The sequence below is a fragment of the Osmerus mordax genome, chromosome 8 (genome assembly GCF_038355195.1).
Source record: "Osmerus mordax isolate fOsmMor3 chromosome 8, fOsmMor3.pri, whole genome shotgun sequence".
NCBI lineage: Eukaryota > Metazoa > Chordata > Actinopteri > Osmeriformes > Osmeridae > Osmerus > Osmerus mordax.
This window is the reverse complement of record NC_090057.1, coordinates 12,547,355-12,564,293: the sequence shown is the minus strand read 5'-3', so window position 1 is coordinate 12,564,293 and position 16,939 is coordinate 12,547,355. Positions and strand designations below refer to the sequence as shown.

Genomic DNA, 16,939 nt, shown 5'->3' with positions numbered 1-16,939 from the left:
GCGTAAATGTAGTAGCCTATATAATGATCATAGCCATATATAAAGATTTTTATATGGCTCTGATAATTACAAAGTATTGTTTTAACATATATTTACAATAAATAGTAATTGAATTGATAGTATGTTACATTCATATGTTCGTTTTAGAATCCCTTACCTAATTAGTGCCGCAAGGATGCGCTATTTCCAAGAATTGACAAATGAACAAGAAACAACTCTTGCCAGATATTTACCTTTTACTGGGTCATTACCTTCGGCTGTGTGCTATTTAGAAGGTAAATTGTAAAAAAAAAAAAAAAAAAAAAAAACAATGTAGGCCTACCCCAGACAATCCTCCCAAGTAGTCTACCTCATGCGAAGTGTGTGTGTGTGTGTGTGTGTATGAGAGAGAGAAAGCAACAGCGTGTGAGTGTTTCTGTGAGAGAAACGGACAGAGAAAGAAAGAGCTATCACCTGAGTGTGTTCACGTGTATGTGTGTAGATGTGTCAATAGTAGACAGGCCTACTGATCCATGAAAACCAACAGGAATGGCAGGCAGACAGAAAGGTGTGGCCACCAGGCAAACCATGTCTAAACCTGCATGATCACTCTGCTGGTGTGCCAAAACCTGCTTTACACTTTAGCTACCCACATTACTTCACTGCACTGATATAGAGCACCACTTTCCACTTCTACCTAAGCACAAATACTTACACACTCCTCTTCTTGGCATTAGTGATACTTTATTGCACAATTATCATGTCTCTCCTAGTGTATTACACCAGCGTCAGCAGCTCAAGAGAGGTATGTGTTTTCTTGCTTTTTTCCTTTCACAGAGACATGGTTTGATCTGCGACAATGCTTCTCGTCTATACTGTGGTGTGATAACATTCTTGATAATGGCCTTATGTGCTTTTGCAGTTCTGGTTTGTTAGGTTTTCTTTTTTGTTTGACCTTAAAACCTCTGTTTAGTTTACTGCGATATGTGGTTGTTGAATGCAGTGTTTGCTTCTGGTGCCTAGGGAGTATACTGTCAAAGTTGGCCCAGAGATACACAAACCCCAGGTTTCGATCCACACCTGTACTCAATGCTTGGCTGAAAATCTCCCATGAACCTTTACCTCAGGTGAAGAAGCAGCAGAGCAAGATCTTCTCATACCTGGACTCTAAGAAGATCGCATACAAGACCCTGGACATCTCCCAGAGTTCTGAAATCAAGGACGAGATGAGGAAAAAGACCGGCGACCCGACTTCCCTGCCCCCGCAGATCTTTCATGGAGACACCTATTGTGGGGTGAGTCCTCTTAGATACCTGCTACATCTGCGCCACTGGTAAAGCTACGGTTTGGCTTTCAGCGTTATTTATGCTGTGCTCACAGCAGACAGACAGACAGACAGACAGACTGATGACATGCACAAACTGATGCCCACCTTTTCTGAATCAAACTCAGTGCTTCATAAGTGTTCATTGCAAATAATAGTATGGCAAATGTGATGATTTGATTGTGACACATTGCCAGTGAATTTACTCTCCCGTCACATGTCTATTTTAAATCATGGTGCTGTTACTGGACATCGTGGTCGACCTAATATATCCGTTTGGACAAGATCAGATTTGTTTGATGCGTATGCAAACTTGTGCACAACACTTATGTATACACACCTATTCTCATGCCCCAAATGTACACACAGATAATGACGCATACTGTCACACACACAACACACCCTCCTTCAACCAATTCACAGTACCAAGCAGAGACAATAAATTCTCGCTCAAACAGTGCTGGAATGTCACAACAGGACACACCTTTCTCATTAAGTTATCAACATATATGAACGTCGGGGGTGATTTTTTTTTTTGCTGAATGTGCTGACTGGCTGGTTATAGTCGTCAAGCCTTTGTTTATCTGGGAACTCCCATTTCTATTTATTTGCACTGGAGTCAGTCATCATCTCAGAGAAACTATTAGATTATGCCTTGTCATTTTGAATGAGTTTAATGCAAAGACCCACTTCATACTGTCTCTACATACTTCTAGCAACAACACGCAAGTCTTTGAGCACCTGCCTTTTAAAGATAATCCCCTGTCTCCCTCTCTCTCTCTTTCTGTCTCTCTCTCACACATACAATAGGACTACAGTATGTTTGACACTGCACTGGAAGATGAGACAGTAGAGGCTTTCCTCAAGCTCTAACCAAGAAAAGAAAACCGCTCACCAACATTGTCTTATTTGAAATGTTTGTTTTATAAATGATAACACAATACATATTAAGCAATAAATACATGTCTTTCCAAGTTGTTTAACTTTGATATGTCTTTATTGTGGGAGACACCGAGGTTGGAATGGAAATGTGACATGGAGGAATACCTATGTAATACAATAACATCCACACAGATTTTGACTTTTGTGTTTTATGCAAATAGAATGTCATGTGGCATCTAGTATGGGTCCAGTGCTTCAGGGTTACAATAATTTACAGACGGCGTAATTGCACCCAGGCAGTGGATGTACATTATAAATAGACACACATCCCAATGTTGACAACCTGGTAACATGTACACTAAGATCTTTCTAACTTTACATTCAAACCAGCTTGTTTGTATACCTTAGTGATCTCATGGGAAATTATGACAAATCCTATCTCCACTCCTTGTGATCAAACAATCACTGTGAGGACGCAGTGCTTTCCTAATACCATGAATACATCGAATATCTGCAAAAACACGAAGGCCCTGAGAAACAGATGAAAGGGGAGGAACAGAAGGACAGATATTTTACAAAGCTGAACACTGGAGCTTAATCTGTCCACGAGAAAAGAGATAACACCAATCATGGTGTCAAACACTGGGAAGGTGACAGGAGAAAGTGGAGAGAAATGAGAATGTGCCACAATTGGAAGGACACTTACTGTACCAGATGACCGGTGCCAGAGTTGTACGGGCTGCTTCTTTGAATTGCTGTGGTTACCATTGTGTTCTATTTCAGCGTTAGTGATTCTGTACTCATTCCCAGTAGACGAGGAAACTGGGATCAACTGGTTTTCGTTCCTGAGCCATTTGTGCTCCTAGTCAGTGTCGTCTCCCCCCAGTACGACATATCTAAGTGATGTGTCACTTAGACGTGTCTCATGTAGAGGTGTCCAGTCATCAGGATTCAGCTCTGGCTGTCTCCTCACAAACAAAGAGTTGATACTTCTTTTGGTTATCCCTTGTTGGCTTAGAGGGTAGGGCGACTATGTAGCTATATCTACAGTCCTGTATTTACAGTGGCTAGCAGAATTGGTTAACTACTCGGTGAGCTACATAGTTTATGCACTTGGATGCAATGAGGGAACTTGTACAAACCATGGCTTAGATGACTTTGTTTCTTTAATACAACTAAAAGAGATTATATGAATTGACAGTAGTATTAGCTGAATTTAATCTGACATTTCAGCATGGTTTTAGGGTAATTTCATGTCATTACAATTACATTAAATGGCCATGTGCAAAAATGGTAGCCCTAGCACACTAAGTGCTTCATAAAGATGACTCATTATGACTTCCGACTACATAAAAAGATACATTCTGTTTAAAATAAAGTTTTATTGGTCAAATTTGACAACATAAATAATCCCTTAAAAAACATATGAAAAGTATAACCAAAATATTTTTTAGATCGTTGTTTACATCACGGTGTGTCACTTTTATCAACAGCAGTACCGGAAGGCAGAACATAGACTTTGTAGTGATTGTCACGGGTAAAATAACCTGACATCTGTGTTTGCCAGACCCACGCCATGGTATGGCGAACTGAAAGCATGAAATGTATCAATATGGGGAAAACTACATGAGCCTGTAGGGAGTCTGAGGAGCCATCCTATACAGTCATTTTTATACTATCTGTTACTTATCTTTTCAGACCCCAATCTCACCGTAAAAATATGGGTTGTTACTAGACTTTTGTGGTTGCTTTAAGGTCAAAACGTATGCATATACTGCCAGAGTTAGCATGCAATAAAGAGCAAAGCAAGCATGCCAAACAGACAGTACACAGATTGTCCAGCAAATTTGATCTAATACAGTAAGCCTACATAAATCCCATAGAGACAGTACACAGCATGCATCAACAAACAACTGTTATGTACCCTTTTATTTCTTATACAGTGCAAATGCCGCAAAGGGAATGTTCATTTTGTTTTACAGTATGAAAGCAAGTTTTACTTTGGAATGTGTGGTTCTCACTCTAAACATGAATATAATTCCACATGAATTCACAAGATGGCGCTACAAAATGGGTCTCTTAGCATTTGTTTGTGTATGATCTCTAAAGGCCAAAAGGGCCTGTGTGTGTCCATCATGTGTAAGCACAAAATGATTGTTCGTCCAGCCATGATAATTTAATAAGAGTGAATCAGCACAATAAGGGGAAAGAGGGAAGTGGGGGAGAAAATGAGGAGAGAGAGAGTTACAGGGATGGGGGAAAGACCGTTTGTTGAAATGTTTATGCAACTGCATTATCCTTTAAGGTGAACAGAATCTATGCAGTGACAGGTTGAAGACAATTAAAGAGAGAGAGAGAGAGAGAGGAGAGACAGAGAGAAAGAGGGAGTGAGAGAGAGAGAACGAGAGAAAGAGAGAGAAAACATACCGCAAATGAAAGATAAAGCATCTGTCCATCTGCTTAATCCAGGGGGCAGGATCATACATCATGTGACTGTCTCTTTCCCCGTCCACTGTCTACTTAGAGAAAATGGGATGGGATGCTGCTGTTGTTTGCGTTTTACTTTTGAGAGACACAACAGAAACGCCCTCGCAAATCTGTCTGGGAAACTACGGCCACTATTCACCACACCATTCACCACAGTGTAGACGGTGGTGGAAAAATCCTTTCGCAGCTATTATAGTCTTGCGTGAAAGTTTGACAGTGTGGACAAATGAAGAAAAACAAACAACATGAGGGAGATTTGTTTTTCTTTTAGACCATGCAGTCATTGTCCAAGGTCACTCGTAGTTTGATCACCACTCCATCTTTTCACACAAAACAATGTCCATAGACACACGCCCAAGCGCACACACACACACCTACGCTAGCCCCCAGGTTGTCTCAGGTTGCATTAAGTGCTCCCTCTCAGTTTCCTTCACTTCTCACAGCCTTCATTAACAACCTTTATCTGACACACACACACATGCACACAGGCACACACACACATATTAGTGTTGTCTTTCTGTCTGCATGGTTGTACTACCCGTTCAAAAGCCATGTGAGAAATACTGCCACATACTACACTGAAGATCTCACAGTACTGCTACATAGACTGGGGAACTCACAACAGCTACATACACTTCTAGTGATTCAAAAGGAGCTACATTTGAGTTCTGTTACACAAAGAATACATAACTATAAACACCACGCTTTCAGTATCAGAAGTTGTACAAATACAAGGAAGTAACATCTAAAAAAGTGTTCGACCTATCTCTCCACGCCCCACTCCGGCGGGTTAGACTTGAGGTGTATCAGTGAAAGGTGGGTGGAATGGTTTCAATGGGAAGCAGTGGAGCTCTGATGTTTGGCAACGTGGTGGCATCTCCAGGAGATCTGGTGGGGAACCTTCACTGAGGGGGTAAACGAGGCGGTGAAGGTGGTGGAGGGACGATCAGCCTCAGTGCTTCAGGGTTCCTCGGGGTTCCTCTGGGTTCCTCGAGGCATCGACGGGGACTCCTACGACTCTGAATCCTGAAGGGAAGAATGCAGTCAAAGGGCGAGGGTCTACATTTGTGAACATATCAACTGCCCATCAGCCACCCACCCCTCTATTCACGCATCCACCCATTTATTCATCCATCCATCCATCCAAAGATTAATCCTTTAATATCTCAATTATTAATTAATTAATAATACCACATGCTTATCTCCTTTAGAATAGCAAAAAAAGGTCAGTACAACAAGAACAATGCCTCCCAAACATTTATAAAGGTTTGGAGGTTTGGTTTGGTCTGCAGTTCATATTGTAAGGACATTTATGTATTCACTATTCAATCAACCTCCAGAGAGGAGACAGGCATGTGATTGGAGGCTGAAGTGAAGCAAGAGATTAGAGGAGTGATCTAATGATCACTCAATGCAGATTCAATCACGATGAAGACAAGACTCAGCCATGTCTGCTAGACAATCTTATTAGTGTCATTTAGTTTCAGAGCCACTGTTTGTTTGTTTATTTATATCAACATCATCCAAGGAGCAATGTTTCCTACTGGCTGGACATCTTACAGCAACATACTTTTGAGTGTGTCAGTTATTATTACTACCAACCGTCACCAAAAAAACAAAAATCCAATCTAATATCATGATGTTAATCACATTTGGCACAGGAGGTAAATAATATACTGTACAGCTGCAGTGGAGTAAATTCAGTTTAGCAAGTTCATCCAACACATCTCAAAGCAAACGTCAGGCTCTTTTGATCTCTTTTCATAGTAACCTTTTATCACTGGGTCTCCTGGGGAAAAGCAAAGACACTCAAACAAGGTCATTGTTTTAGTCATTTAAAACTGCTGAGACAACAGTTTAATAAGTCAATTTTGCACCCCTGCAAACTTGTAGTCAAATCACAAACTATGAATATTTCAGAGGCTAGACTCAGAGTCAGAGTCATGAGGGAGAGAGACAGCAGGGAGACACGGAGTGACAACCCGAAAGAGAAAATATTAGCAGCAAACTAAGGACACGATGTATGCTGACTGTTATACAATGGCAATAGGGAAGATTAGCGAGGGGGTGGCAAAGAAAGAGAGAAAGAAAGAAAGAAAGAAAGAGAAGAGAGGGTGTGTGAATGTGAAAGTACTGTTTTTTTATGTAAGTGGTGAATGTGATTGTGTACGTGGCTTACTTTCACCGAGGGTTGGGAATGAAGGCCCAGGAATGCAAATACGGTATTGTTCTCTTTTGACTGGAAGAAGTCTTCGTAGTCCTGAGACAATGGGAAATCACAGGGATGCAGAATTACACTATCCATCAGTCGGAATTCACTAACGCTACCATATACTTCACTACTGCTATCATATACTACCATATAGCCCGTAGAAGCCCACACATTAGTGTCACTGGCCACTACCTATGTAGGCTATAAGGCCAGACAGAAAGAGAGAGGTTGACTGGCTTATCCGCCTCATCGAGCAGGCAGATTACAACAGGATTATGGTGTAGCACATGGGTTCTGCAAATTGAGAAGAAAACGGCTAACGTTAGCTTGCTTAGCTAACTCGACTAAGCCCATTTGAAGCCCATGTTAGCCTTTTCTTATCTTAGCTAGTTCAAAGTAAACTCGGCAAAATACCTTTCCGACATAGCTGACAAAAGCAAACAGAAACCCAAGCAGCACATTCAAAATGATTTCATCCACAACGAGGCATGGATTTAAGCCATGACTGTACAGCATTCAAATCATCTTGACGTTATGCCTTGGGGACAAGGCTGGTTTTGTAAACTACCATCTGTGGCTAAGCACAACTAGGCCTCTTGTGAGCATGGAAACAAGATGATGGTTGATTGGTCTTCAATCTCTAGGGTTTGGCTATAGTCTATGTAGTCTATTACTAGGGTTGTGTGATGGTCTACGCTTCAGTTCCCGGAACAAGGGAATGGGAGCTGTTCAGGGAAGTATGGTCTCACCATTCTCCTGACCCCGAACATCTATTAACCCTCGTGCTGCCTTCGGGTCACATGACCCAAAGGTTCATAACGAACCATCGTTGTGTTTACCCAATTTTACCCAATACAAAAACAAATAAAAATTATTTTCGTACTAACTAACTAGTATCCAATGAGTAGTTCTATTGATTAGTGACTAATGTAAGCACACAGGAAATCCCAATTTCTTCCACAGTCTGTCCCCCAACCACCTCTGCAACACATGGACAAAATGAGGAGTCTCTCACCCCACAGTAGTGGTCTCCGTTGAAGATCTGCGGCGGGAGAGGGTTGCCCTTTCGTGGCTGCTTCTCCTGGGGAATGTTCCGGTACATCCACATCCTCTGGTCCTCCAGCATAGTGATGTCTACTTCCTGGAAGGAGATGCGATTAGACTCCAGGAAGCCCACGACAGCCTGCTGATACTTCTTCACCTGCAGCGAGGATAAAGGGAGAGCAAGACAGAGCAAAAGAAAGAGACGAAGAGATGAAAAGAGGGAGATGGGGTTGAGGGGGTCAGAGGTGAGATTATCAACCCTTGTGTGAAGGATCACATCTAAAAAATAAGTGATCTTTAATGTCTTTTTTAGAATGGATTTACAATGCTTTATATAATGACTAAATGACTAAATGTAAATATAAACAAGTTTGTCGGACAATACGTTACTTGTTGGGACTAATTTGCTTTTATCACAGAAACTCTGACACTACTTTGAGTGTTGCACACAGGCCTCAGTTTAAGACAAACAAGGCTAAAGTGATTCTCATCATCTGTTGCTTTAACTCTTTAAATACAGAGAATGTGGACCCCACTAAGACAACAAAGACACTCTCCTGAAAGTGAACACGCGATCCGATGTGCTACTGTACAGGCATACATTGAACACATGCCAATGACATGGAGTGGAAAATGCTGAACAGGTATTCTCAGATTACCTCAGCTTGTCGTAGCGTCCCTGCACGTGTGTGCGTATGAGTGTGTGTGTGTGTAAGTGAGAGTATATGGGAGTCGAGCGATCCTGTCTGGTCATGCGACTGAGGGGTCAGGCGTATTATGCACTCCTGTATCGACAGATAGGAAACTGACACTGCCTACCTCTGCCAGACAGCAGGATTTACACACCCACACACGACTCAATCTTACTAGCGGATAAGACCGGAGAGGGAGTGCATGGTGGTAATGACTGCAATGTCTGTCTTGCCCTCATGCAGTAATGGAGACGTTGGTGATTATTGATTATTGGAGACGATTTGATGTCAGGAAACAGGAAAGCAGCCACAGATTTCCCATCAATACAATGAGGGCCATAGGCTATACCACCTGGTTAAAGCTGTGTTACGGTTTCCATTGTCGCTTGTCTATTTTTCAGGACATTCATTTATTGCTCTTTTTAAGCCCCATTATGCTTTAAATGTTGTTTTGCATTATTATTCATGATGCAGCACACTACTCAAAAATGGTTTCTGGAATTTCTGAGAGTGGAGAAGGTTCCGGCTGCGTACATACACTGTGGGTTCTTGCAGTGCTTTGTGGACTGAGTAACTCCCTGAGTAATTGGTACGGTTCACTGTCTCGACAGGGAACAGGACATGACCCTGTTAGTGTTTTCCAAACAGCAATCTAATGACAATGTTGAGGAGAAGGAAATCCCACGCTTTTGACTGGGTTATTAAAAGACACACACACACACGTGCTGACGGAGCTTACTTCCTGTGTCTCATTTGGCAATGTGCCTCAGCCGAACTCAGACACCACAATGAAAAAGGGAGGAAAAGCGATAGAGACAGCCCTCCTAAAAAATCTGCTAACTCCAACATACAACCAGACTTGAACATAGTCATTTAACAGAAGTAAATGACACAATGAAAGCAGGGTTTCCTGCACAATGTGTCACAAATGTGCTCAACAACAGCCCACCGGAGCCTCTTCTAGCTCCTATAGAACATAGACAGTACTTATGGATTGAATGCGTCTTGGATGATTACTTCCTATTTGTCTCCATTTTTTTGCCTGTTTTGATTCTGTCTGTTATTGTTGTTGTGTATTTCCACTTTCATTGTTGAAATCCCAATAAGTGGATGGTTCTTCATTCTGTTCTGCCTCAGACTCTTGAGAATAGCCACAAACAAACTATGCTTCGACATGACCCACTGTTCAGTGCCATGAAAATATTGTGTCTTCTGGAGTCATACTGTGTGCGGAGGACTGCGTTTGTGTGTGTGTGCGTATGAGTGTTTGGGATGGTGAAGGCACAATGGAGCCATTGTTTTGACCCCCAGACAATTGAGGGCATGACAATGTGAAGAAAATGAATAGTGTACAGAACAATCAACAGACAGCCAGACACTGTCTAATTTCACTGTAAAGGAAAGCATTGTCGGCCATCCGTGGTACCACTGTAACCAACTTCATTGGCATAGCTTCAGCCATAAAACAGCCCAAACAGTATGCCTTTTGATTATTTAGTTCAAGTCCAAGTTCAAGTCTTTTATTGTCAGATGCACAGAACAACACAGGGTCAGACTGGGCACTGAAATTCTTAGGACAAGACAACGCAAAGCAACCTGACATCCCATAACATACAAGTACACAGAACATAGATTACATCTATGTATCTATCTATTTACTAAGTGCAGGGACAACCATATACTGGGGACAACCATATACTGGGGACAACCATATACTGGGGACAACCATATACTGTACATTGTTTCGTGTTGCCCAAGACCAGTTTAATAGCGATCAAGTTTTAAGGATTCACTAATAGTGACCGTTGCTGCTTTTCCAGGCACAGAAATCTTTCAGTGCTAACTGGGAGCTGGGGGTCTGAACAACCGTTATTGTGGGAAAATAATAAGGTTAGTGGATGCTTTCCATTCATATGTCAATGTACATTAAAAACTAATGTCATATCAACATATTGATTAACTTCATTGAACATCAACAATCGATTTGATTCCTGAATGAATTTTACTACACACTCCCTGTGTATAAGTGTGTGAATAAAATGACAAGTGTGCACGTGTGTGTGTGTGTTTGAGGTCAGATTGTCAGAGTACTCTGAGCACTTGTTTTGTTATGTGCCTCTGCTACTGAGATTAACGAAGCTTTAAAACAGAGAGCTAATCCTCTACTCAACGCAACAGGTCACAGCCAAGCTAGAGTCTGCTTGCGTGAAAAATAGAGAGTGAGGGAGGATAAATAATGAAGAAAGTAGCATCAAAAACCACTGTACTTGTATGATCACAACGACTGGCAAATACAGATGTACCATCCCATAATATCATGTGTGAAACAGTCTGGGTGTGATGTACAAGATCTAGGATCCGCGTTAGTCTCCATTAGGCAACATTTTAACCAATGGTTAAAGTCCAGCTAGGAGAACTGTGGGTCATTTGGAACCCGCCTGTTTCTGGATGGGTGGTTTCAGACCCACTAGTCTTCTCCCTTTTATGTAAGAACTGCTCACTCTAGGGTGGTACACTCAGGGGTAGGGTGGTACCACTCACCACCACCAGCACCACATCCAGCACCAACACACACACACACACACTATAAGTCAAAATACAATATTACCTGTAGTTAACACTGCCCCCTCCCACCCCAGCATACTAACAACACATCAGACCATTTGACATGAATTCAACAAATGAGATCTGCCACCTTCCATCAATCCGCTCTAAAAACATTTTTGAATTCACTTTAATGCTGTTCAAAGTCAATTGGGTTGCCATATCAGAGCTGGCCCCATTTCTCATTTGACCAATTATCCAAGACATGGGGTATCAACGTTTCTATTCCAATCTCCTTACATCTCTATCATGATGCTAGAGTTAAATAGCTCATCCTCATTCATCTATGGACAAAGAAACAAACTTACATATACTGTATGTATGTTCATTGCACCTTTCTTTTTCCTGGCTAGGCAAGCATTTGGCTATCGACAAGACATTAAGAATCCTTTTCTAAATTCTGAATGCAAGCCATCTGCATGAGAGTAGTGGCATGGGACAATCCTTGCAGCTTTCAGCTCAAGCATCAAGTAAAAATGTGCATTCAGAGTAAATTACCTAGGACCATTTCTTTACACTGTAAAAATACACTTTGTTAATCATTGAAACGTGTGTATTAAAATACGTTTTCAAGTGCATTATACCATTTAGCAAAAGGCCAAAAGTCTACGTTTTGGGCTATGCTTTCACCATCAAATAGATGCCATTTCAGTTTCGTAGACTGTCATCCGATTGCATGCTGTAGATTGAGGAGGATTATTATTCCTTAAAGCCAAACTGCTCTTCTCCAAACAAAAAGGGTTTAAGTGAATTGAGTGAAGGCATCTCTGGCGTCATTAATAAAAATTAGACTTATAATATTAATAGTCTGATTTAAAACCTACATTCAAGTGTAAGAAGATATGGAGTAGGCTAGCCTAGTTATTTTGTGAATGGGTATGAGTTTGTCTGAAACAAAACATCATTAAACAAAACGTATGCAAAATGCATTTTCCCAGTATGTTAAAACTGAGTTTCATTTTGAATCAATTAAGTCAAATTTTGGAATATGGGAGACGAGCATCAGAGAAGTTGCATAAACAACTATCATTGATGAATAAAACCATGGCACGGGAGAACATATTCGACCCCCTCCATCAGTGAAACTATACGCAACTTAAGCCACACTTACCGCAACAGATCCAGAAGAGGATGCAATGTAAACCTTGATTACCATTTCGATCCGAACGGGTAAAGGTCAAATTATTATCTTTGCAACAATGTACTTTTGTTGACTAATAATTCCAGACAGGATGACGTTTCCGATTTCTGCACCACTGGTTTAGCTTAATCGTTGATTTTTTTAATACGTGCCAAAGCGGGTCCTATTAGATTGTGCCATAATATTTTTGTTCCCACCACCGTGTCGCCCTCCTACGACTGGGATTCGGCGGTTTGTTACCTTTCTGCTAATAATATTTAGTCTACTCCCTCTTCGCATTGGTCTGAACTACAGACCGGGGAAATTATGGGAAATGTAGTTCTGACCCAATTCCACTCTTCCTTTGATAACTAATCTGATCATCGACTAAGAGTAGGCCTAATCTTTTTTTGATCGCGTTCTTCTAGAAAAACCAAGATATCAACAATAATCTCTGCCAACCCCAAAATGTTCAGGGAAGCATTTACAGCAGAAGAAAGGTACTACCATCTTCTCACATGGTCTAACATTTAATGTTCCTGAATTTAAAAGCTACAAAGTGTGCCAAAAGTATTCGGACACCTGACCATAGCACATGAGCTTCTTGGACCTCCCATTAAACCATGGGCATCATCAAGCTGCATCTCCATCTAACTCTTCTATGTGTATGTGGAGAAATATCAGCATACTTCTACCCATTTAGTGTAGGCTATGTTCATCTTAAGTGGTGTAAAAATGCAACATACAGTAGAAAATTCCCAACCAATGTAAATTTCTGATGTGTACACATTTTATGCACAAGAAGACAAGCATTGATGCATATAAGGTTAACTTTTTATTACAAATCAAAACAAAAGGTTTCTGGCTTTCAAAATTCCTAGCAGATGCCAGTTACAACTCAATGGAAGCCCAATGCTGGTGTTCCTGTTGTAACGAGCAGGGCTATTACCATACTGCCACCTAAAGGCTGGAGGTAAATACTGCTTAAAAACTATTTCATCTGGCCATTGACTAATGATAGAAATATAAATGATTCAAAACGTTCTCTACAACTAAGATCTTCATGTCATTGACACAAAACTTCGATTGAATGTTCTTCTAGAAAACCCCAAGATATAAACACTACTCTTTGTCAACCCCAAATTGTTCAGGGAAGAATTTACAACTGAAGAAAGATGCTGCAATATTCTTACATGGTCAAACCTTAAAATGTTCCTGCATTTAAACCCTGCAATGTGGGGAATCAAAAACTAGGAAAAAGGCTCTGACAAAGTTATTTGTAAATGTATTCAAAATGAAAACAAAATTAAGCAAAATAGCTTTCTTTCAATATAGCTCTCAGTTTCTACTTGGCCATTTCAAGAAACAATTACAATGGGCAGTCACTTACAATGACCACAGACCTCATCACATCTTTAGGTTTCAATATTAGGCTAGAATAAATCCCCTAAGAACTTGGTATCATGTTTCTTTTTTTGTAGAAATGGCCATACACATTTTAAAAGTGGCTAGTAATACCTATTCTGGCATCTGTGGTAGCAAATCCATCATCACCTTGGGTTGTGGGACACTGTTTCCAGCTCTGCACATTTTTAAAGTGACTAATTTGACCAACAAAAAAATCATGACACGCTTGCTTGATCTGTAAGCAAAGGTTCAAGGCCAGGGTTCTCCAGTGAGGACATGTAGCCTAGGTCATCCATTTGGCCAAAATCTGCAGTTCCATCTGTACATGGATTGTTTCTTTCAAAGTTGCTCAATTTAGAGTCTTCTTCTTGAACATTCTCTCAGATGTTCTTGCAGGTTGAGGAACCGTCTCTCTGTTCTTTTTTTTCTGTTGGCATTCTATAGTGTTGCACAAACACATCAGTGGCATGATTTGGGTTGATGGCATTGTTACGGTGATATTTTTCCGCCAGTCGTTTAACAAGCCACAGTAATCTCGGGAGAAAAATGTGCCACTTCTGATTGTGGAAACTCATATCAAAATTGTAATCTAAAATGTCGTATAGAAAGCGTGAATAGGCCTTCTTTTTTCTGTTTCTTCTAACATATTTACGGATCTCGAACATCACACCATTCGTCAGAACCTGCAAATCATGTTTTTCTTTGGATTCCAATTTTGAATGTACATCAAGGTCTATGCCTGATTGTTCACAAAAGGGATAGTAATCACGCCATTCCCTCATATTTCTATTGTCTTCCAGCTTCACTTCTTCAGCACACAAGGCAGTGTGAGTGTCATAAGATGGTGTCAGGGGAGGGGCAGGAGAGGATACGTGTCCACCATCAGCAGCACACAGGACTGTTAGTGAAGGTTCAAGACCAGGGTTCTCCAGTGAGCACATGTAGCCTAGGTCATCAATTTGGCCAACATCTGCAGTTCCATTTGTATATGGGTCAGTCCTTTCAAAGTTGCTGAACTTACAGGTCTTCTTGAAATTTCCCTCAGATGTTCCTGTAGATTGAGTAACTGTATCCCCTTTCTTTTTATCACCATAAGAAGCAGACAGTTTTCTATTTTTCTGTCGTTCCGACTGCCTTTTAGAAACAGCTGGTTTCAATTTAAAATCCCTCTTTCTAAATTTTTGCAATGAGATGGGTCTTTCATACCATGCCTGACCACGGTTCTTATTAGTCAAACGTCCTGCATAGCGTTGGTGGATAATTTTTCTGAAGAGCTCAGAGTCCACAGTTTGCAAATCAAGATCAAAATTGTGTTCCAAGATGTCAAGGACTATCTGCTTGTATGGCCCACACAGTTCTTTGGTATACTTAGCCACTTCAATCATAACCCCTTTTGTTAAAACGTCCATGTCAAGTTTCTCTTGAGACCAACCTTTATATGTCACGTCAAGGTCAAGACCAATTTGCTGACACAGGGGGTAGAGGTCTGCCCGGGTCTCTTCAGACACAGTATAGAATGTCTCCACCTTGATGTCCTGGTTGGCCATCATGTCAGACTCACTTTCAACACAGATTTCAGCATACCCCAGATGCTCTGACTTGATGATTCCAGAATCTCTCAGAGGGTCACTCTGACTGTAAGTCTTTGGAACCATGTAATTTGGTTTTAGGCCAAGCATCCAAGGTTGATTAAGAATAGATAATTCAAAAGGCTTCCGTGCGTGACATTTCTGCAGTTCAACCACTCTCTGCCAAGTTTGATATGCAAATTCACGTCTTTGTTTAATGTTTTCAAAGCCAATATCAAAATTGTACTCCAGAATTTCAGCAATGTAGTGTTTTTGAGAATAAGTCGACAGTTCTTTGGCAAAATGTACAATTTCTTTCAATACACCGTTCGTAAATAATTGCAAATCCAGTTTCTGCTTCAGTCCTGACCCCACATCCACATCTAATCCTATTTTCTTGCATCTCTTGTTTACTTCTAATTTACAGCTCGTCACTTTTGAGAATATTTCATTCACCAGAGTTGAACGTCTGCGCCATATCGCTTCATCATCTCCAAGAATAGCGTTTGCAAAAATGTTTTTGTCTTCGTCCTTTTCAAGACTAATTTCAGTGCATGGTCGCTCCTCCTGTTCTCGCTTCACAACAACTTCCATTTTAAACCTAAAGATAGCGAGTCCTGTCTTGTATTCTGTAGTGCTGTAACGCAGGAACAAATGACTATGTTATCCATACACTTCCTTACAAAAGTATTCTTAAGGGTGCAATAATAGTAATGTTTTATAGCACAGCTATCAGTAACAGCTAAGGTAGCCCGAATGCACGTTTATCTTCTTTGTTGATGATATGGCAGATTCCAACCAACCTTTAAGAGGTGCATCACCGCCACCTACTGTTCGGGAGTGTGATGACGGTGGCCTACATTAATACAAATCATTGACTGTGATCCGAACTCAATAAGTCATAAACAAAGCACATATCCTGCCCCCATCCCAGATTCCATAAGTGCAAGTGTGGCTTAACTAAATATACATTTTCATTGGATGAGCGTTCTTTTATGATGAATACGGAGTGTGTGAAGGTAATTTGCTTTGCAACTCGAACGTTAGTCATATAATATTGCTATCCTACAACACATTGTCTAGTTGTCAAACAATAACGTATATAAACCCTGCCTCTACAGTAAAAAAAGGGAAAATACTTCAGTCAATTTATACTTAAACAAAGGTAGATGATCCTGTTATTCTGTAAAGTTGTCACAGGAAATACAACCAAATCCTCACTAATCTATATTACATGGTCAAAACTATGTGGACACCTGACCATAGCAAATGAGCTTGTTGGACCTCCCATTAAACCATGGGCATCATCAAGCTGCATCTCCATCTACGTTTTATGTGTATGTGGAGCAATATCTGCATACTATTACACATTTAGTGTAGGCTATGTTCATCTTAAGTGGTGTGAAAATGCAACATTCAGTAGAAAATTCCCACCAAAGGTAAATTTCTGATGTGTACACATTTTATGCATAAGAAGACAAGCAGGGATGCCTATAAGGTTGACTGTTTATTACAAATCAAAACAAAAGGTTTCTGGCTTTCAAAATTCCAAGCAGATGTCAGTGATAAGTCAATGGAAGTCCAATGCTGGTGTTCCTGTTGTAACAACTAAGGCTATTA

At 40.7% G+C, this 16,939-nt stretch overlaps 2 protein-coding genes across 2 annotated transcripts; one reads left to right on the top strand and one right to left on the bottom strand.

Moving 5' to 3' along the window:
- Positions 1-610: 610 nt before the first annotated feature.
- Positions 611-2,281, top strand: zgc:153284 (uncharacterized protein LOC751696 homolog). Its single transcript, XM_067242128.1, has 3 exons — positions 611-784; positions 1,107-1,274; positions 2,114-2,281. Exons 1-3 carry the CDS (start codon positions 740-742, stop codon positions 2,174-2,176), a joined length of 276 nt encoding a protein of 91 aa, XP_067098229.1. The 5' UTR covers positions 611-739; the 3' UTR covers positions 2,177-2,281.
- A 1,266-nt stretch (positions 2,282-3,547) lies between these two features.
- On the bottom strand, positions 3,548-12,557 carry sh3bgrl2 (SH3 domain binding glutamate-rich protein like 2). Its single transcript, XM_067241797.1, has 4 exons — positions 12,336-12,557; positions 7,900-8,085; positions 6,852-6,932; positions 3,548-5,698 (listed from the first exon to the last, which is right to left on the bottom strand). The coding sequence occupies exons 1-4, from the start codon at positions 12,378-12,380 to the stop codon at positions 5,684-5,686; spliced, it is 327 nt and encodes a 108-aa protein (XP_067097898.1). The 5' UTR covers positions 12,381-12,557; the 3' UTR covers positions 3,548-5,683.
- Positions 12,558-16,939: the final 4,382 nt, after the last annotated feature.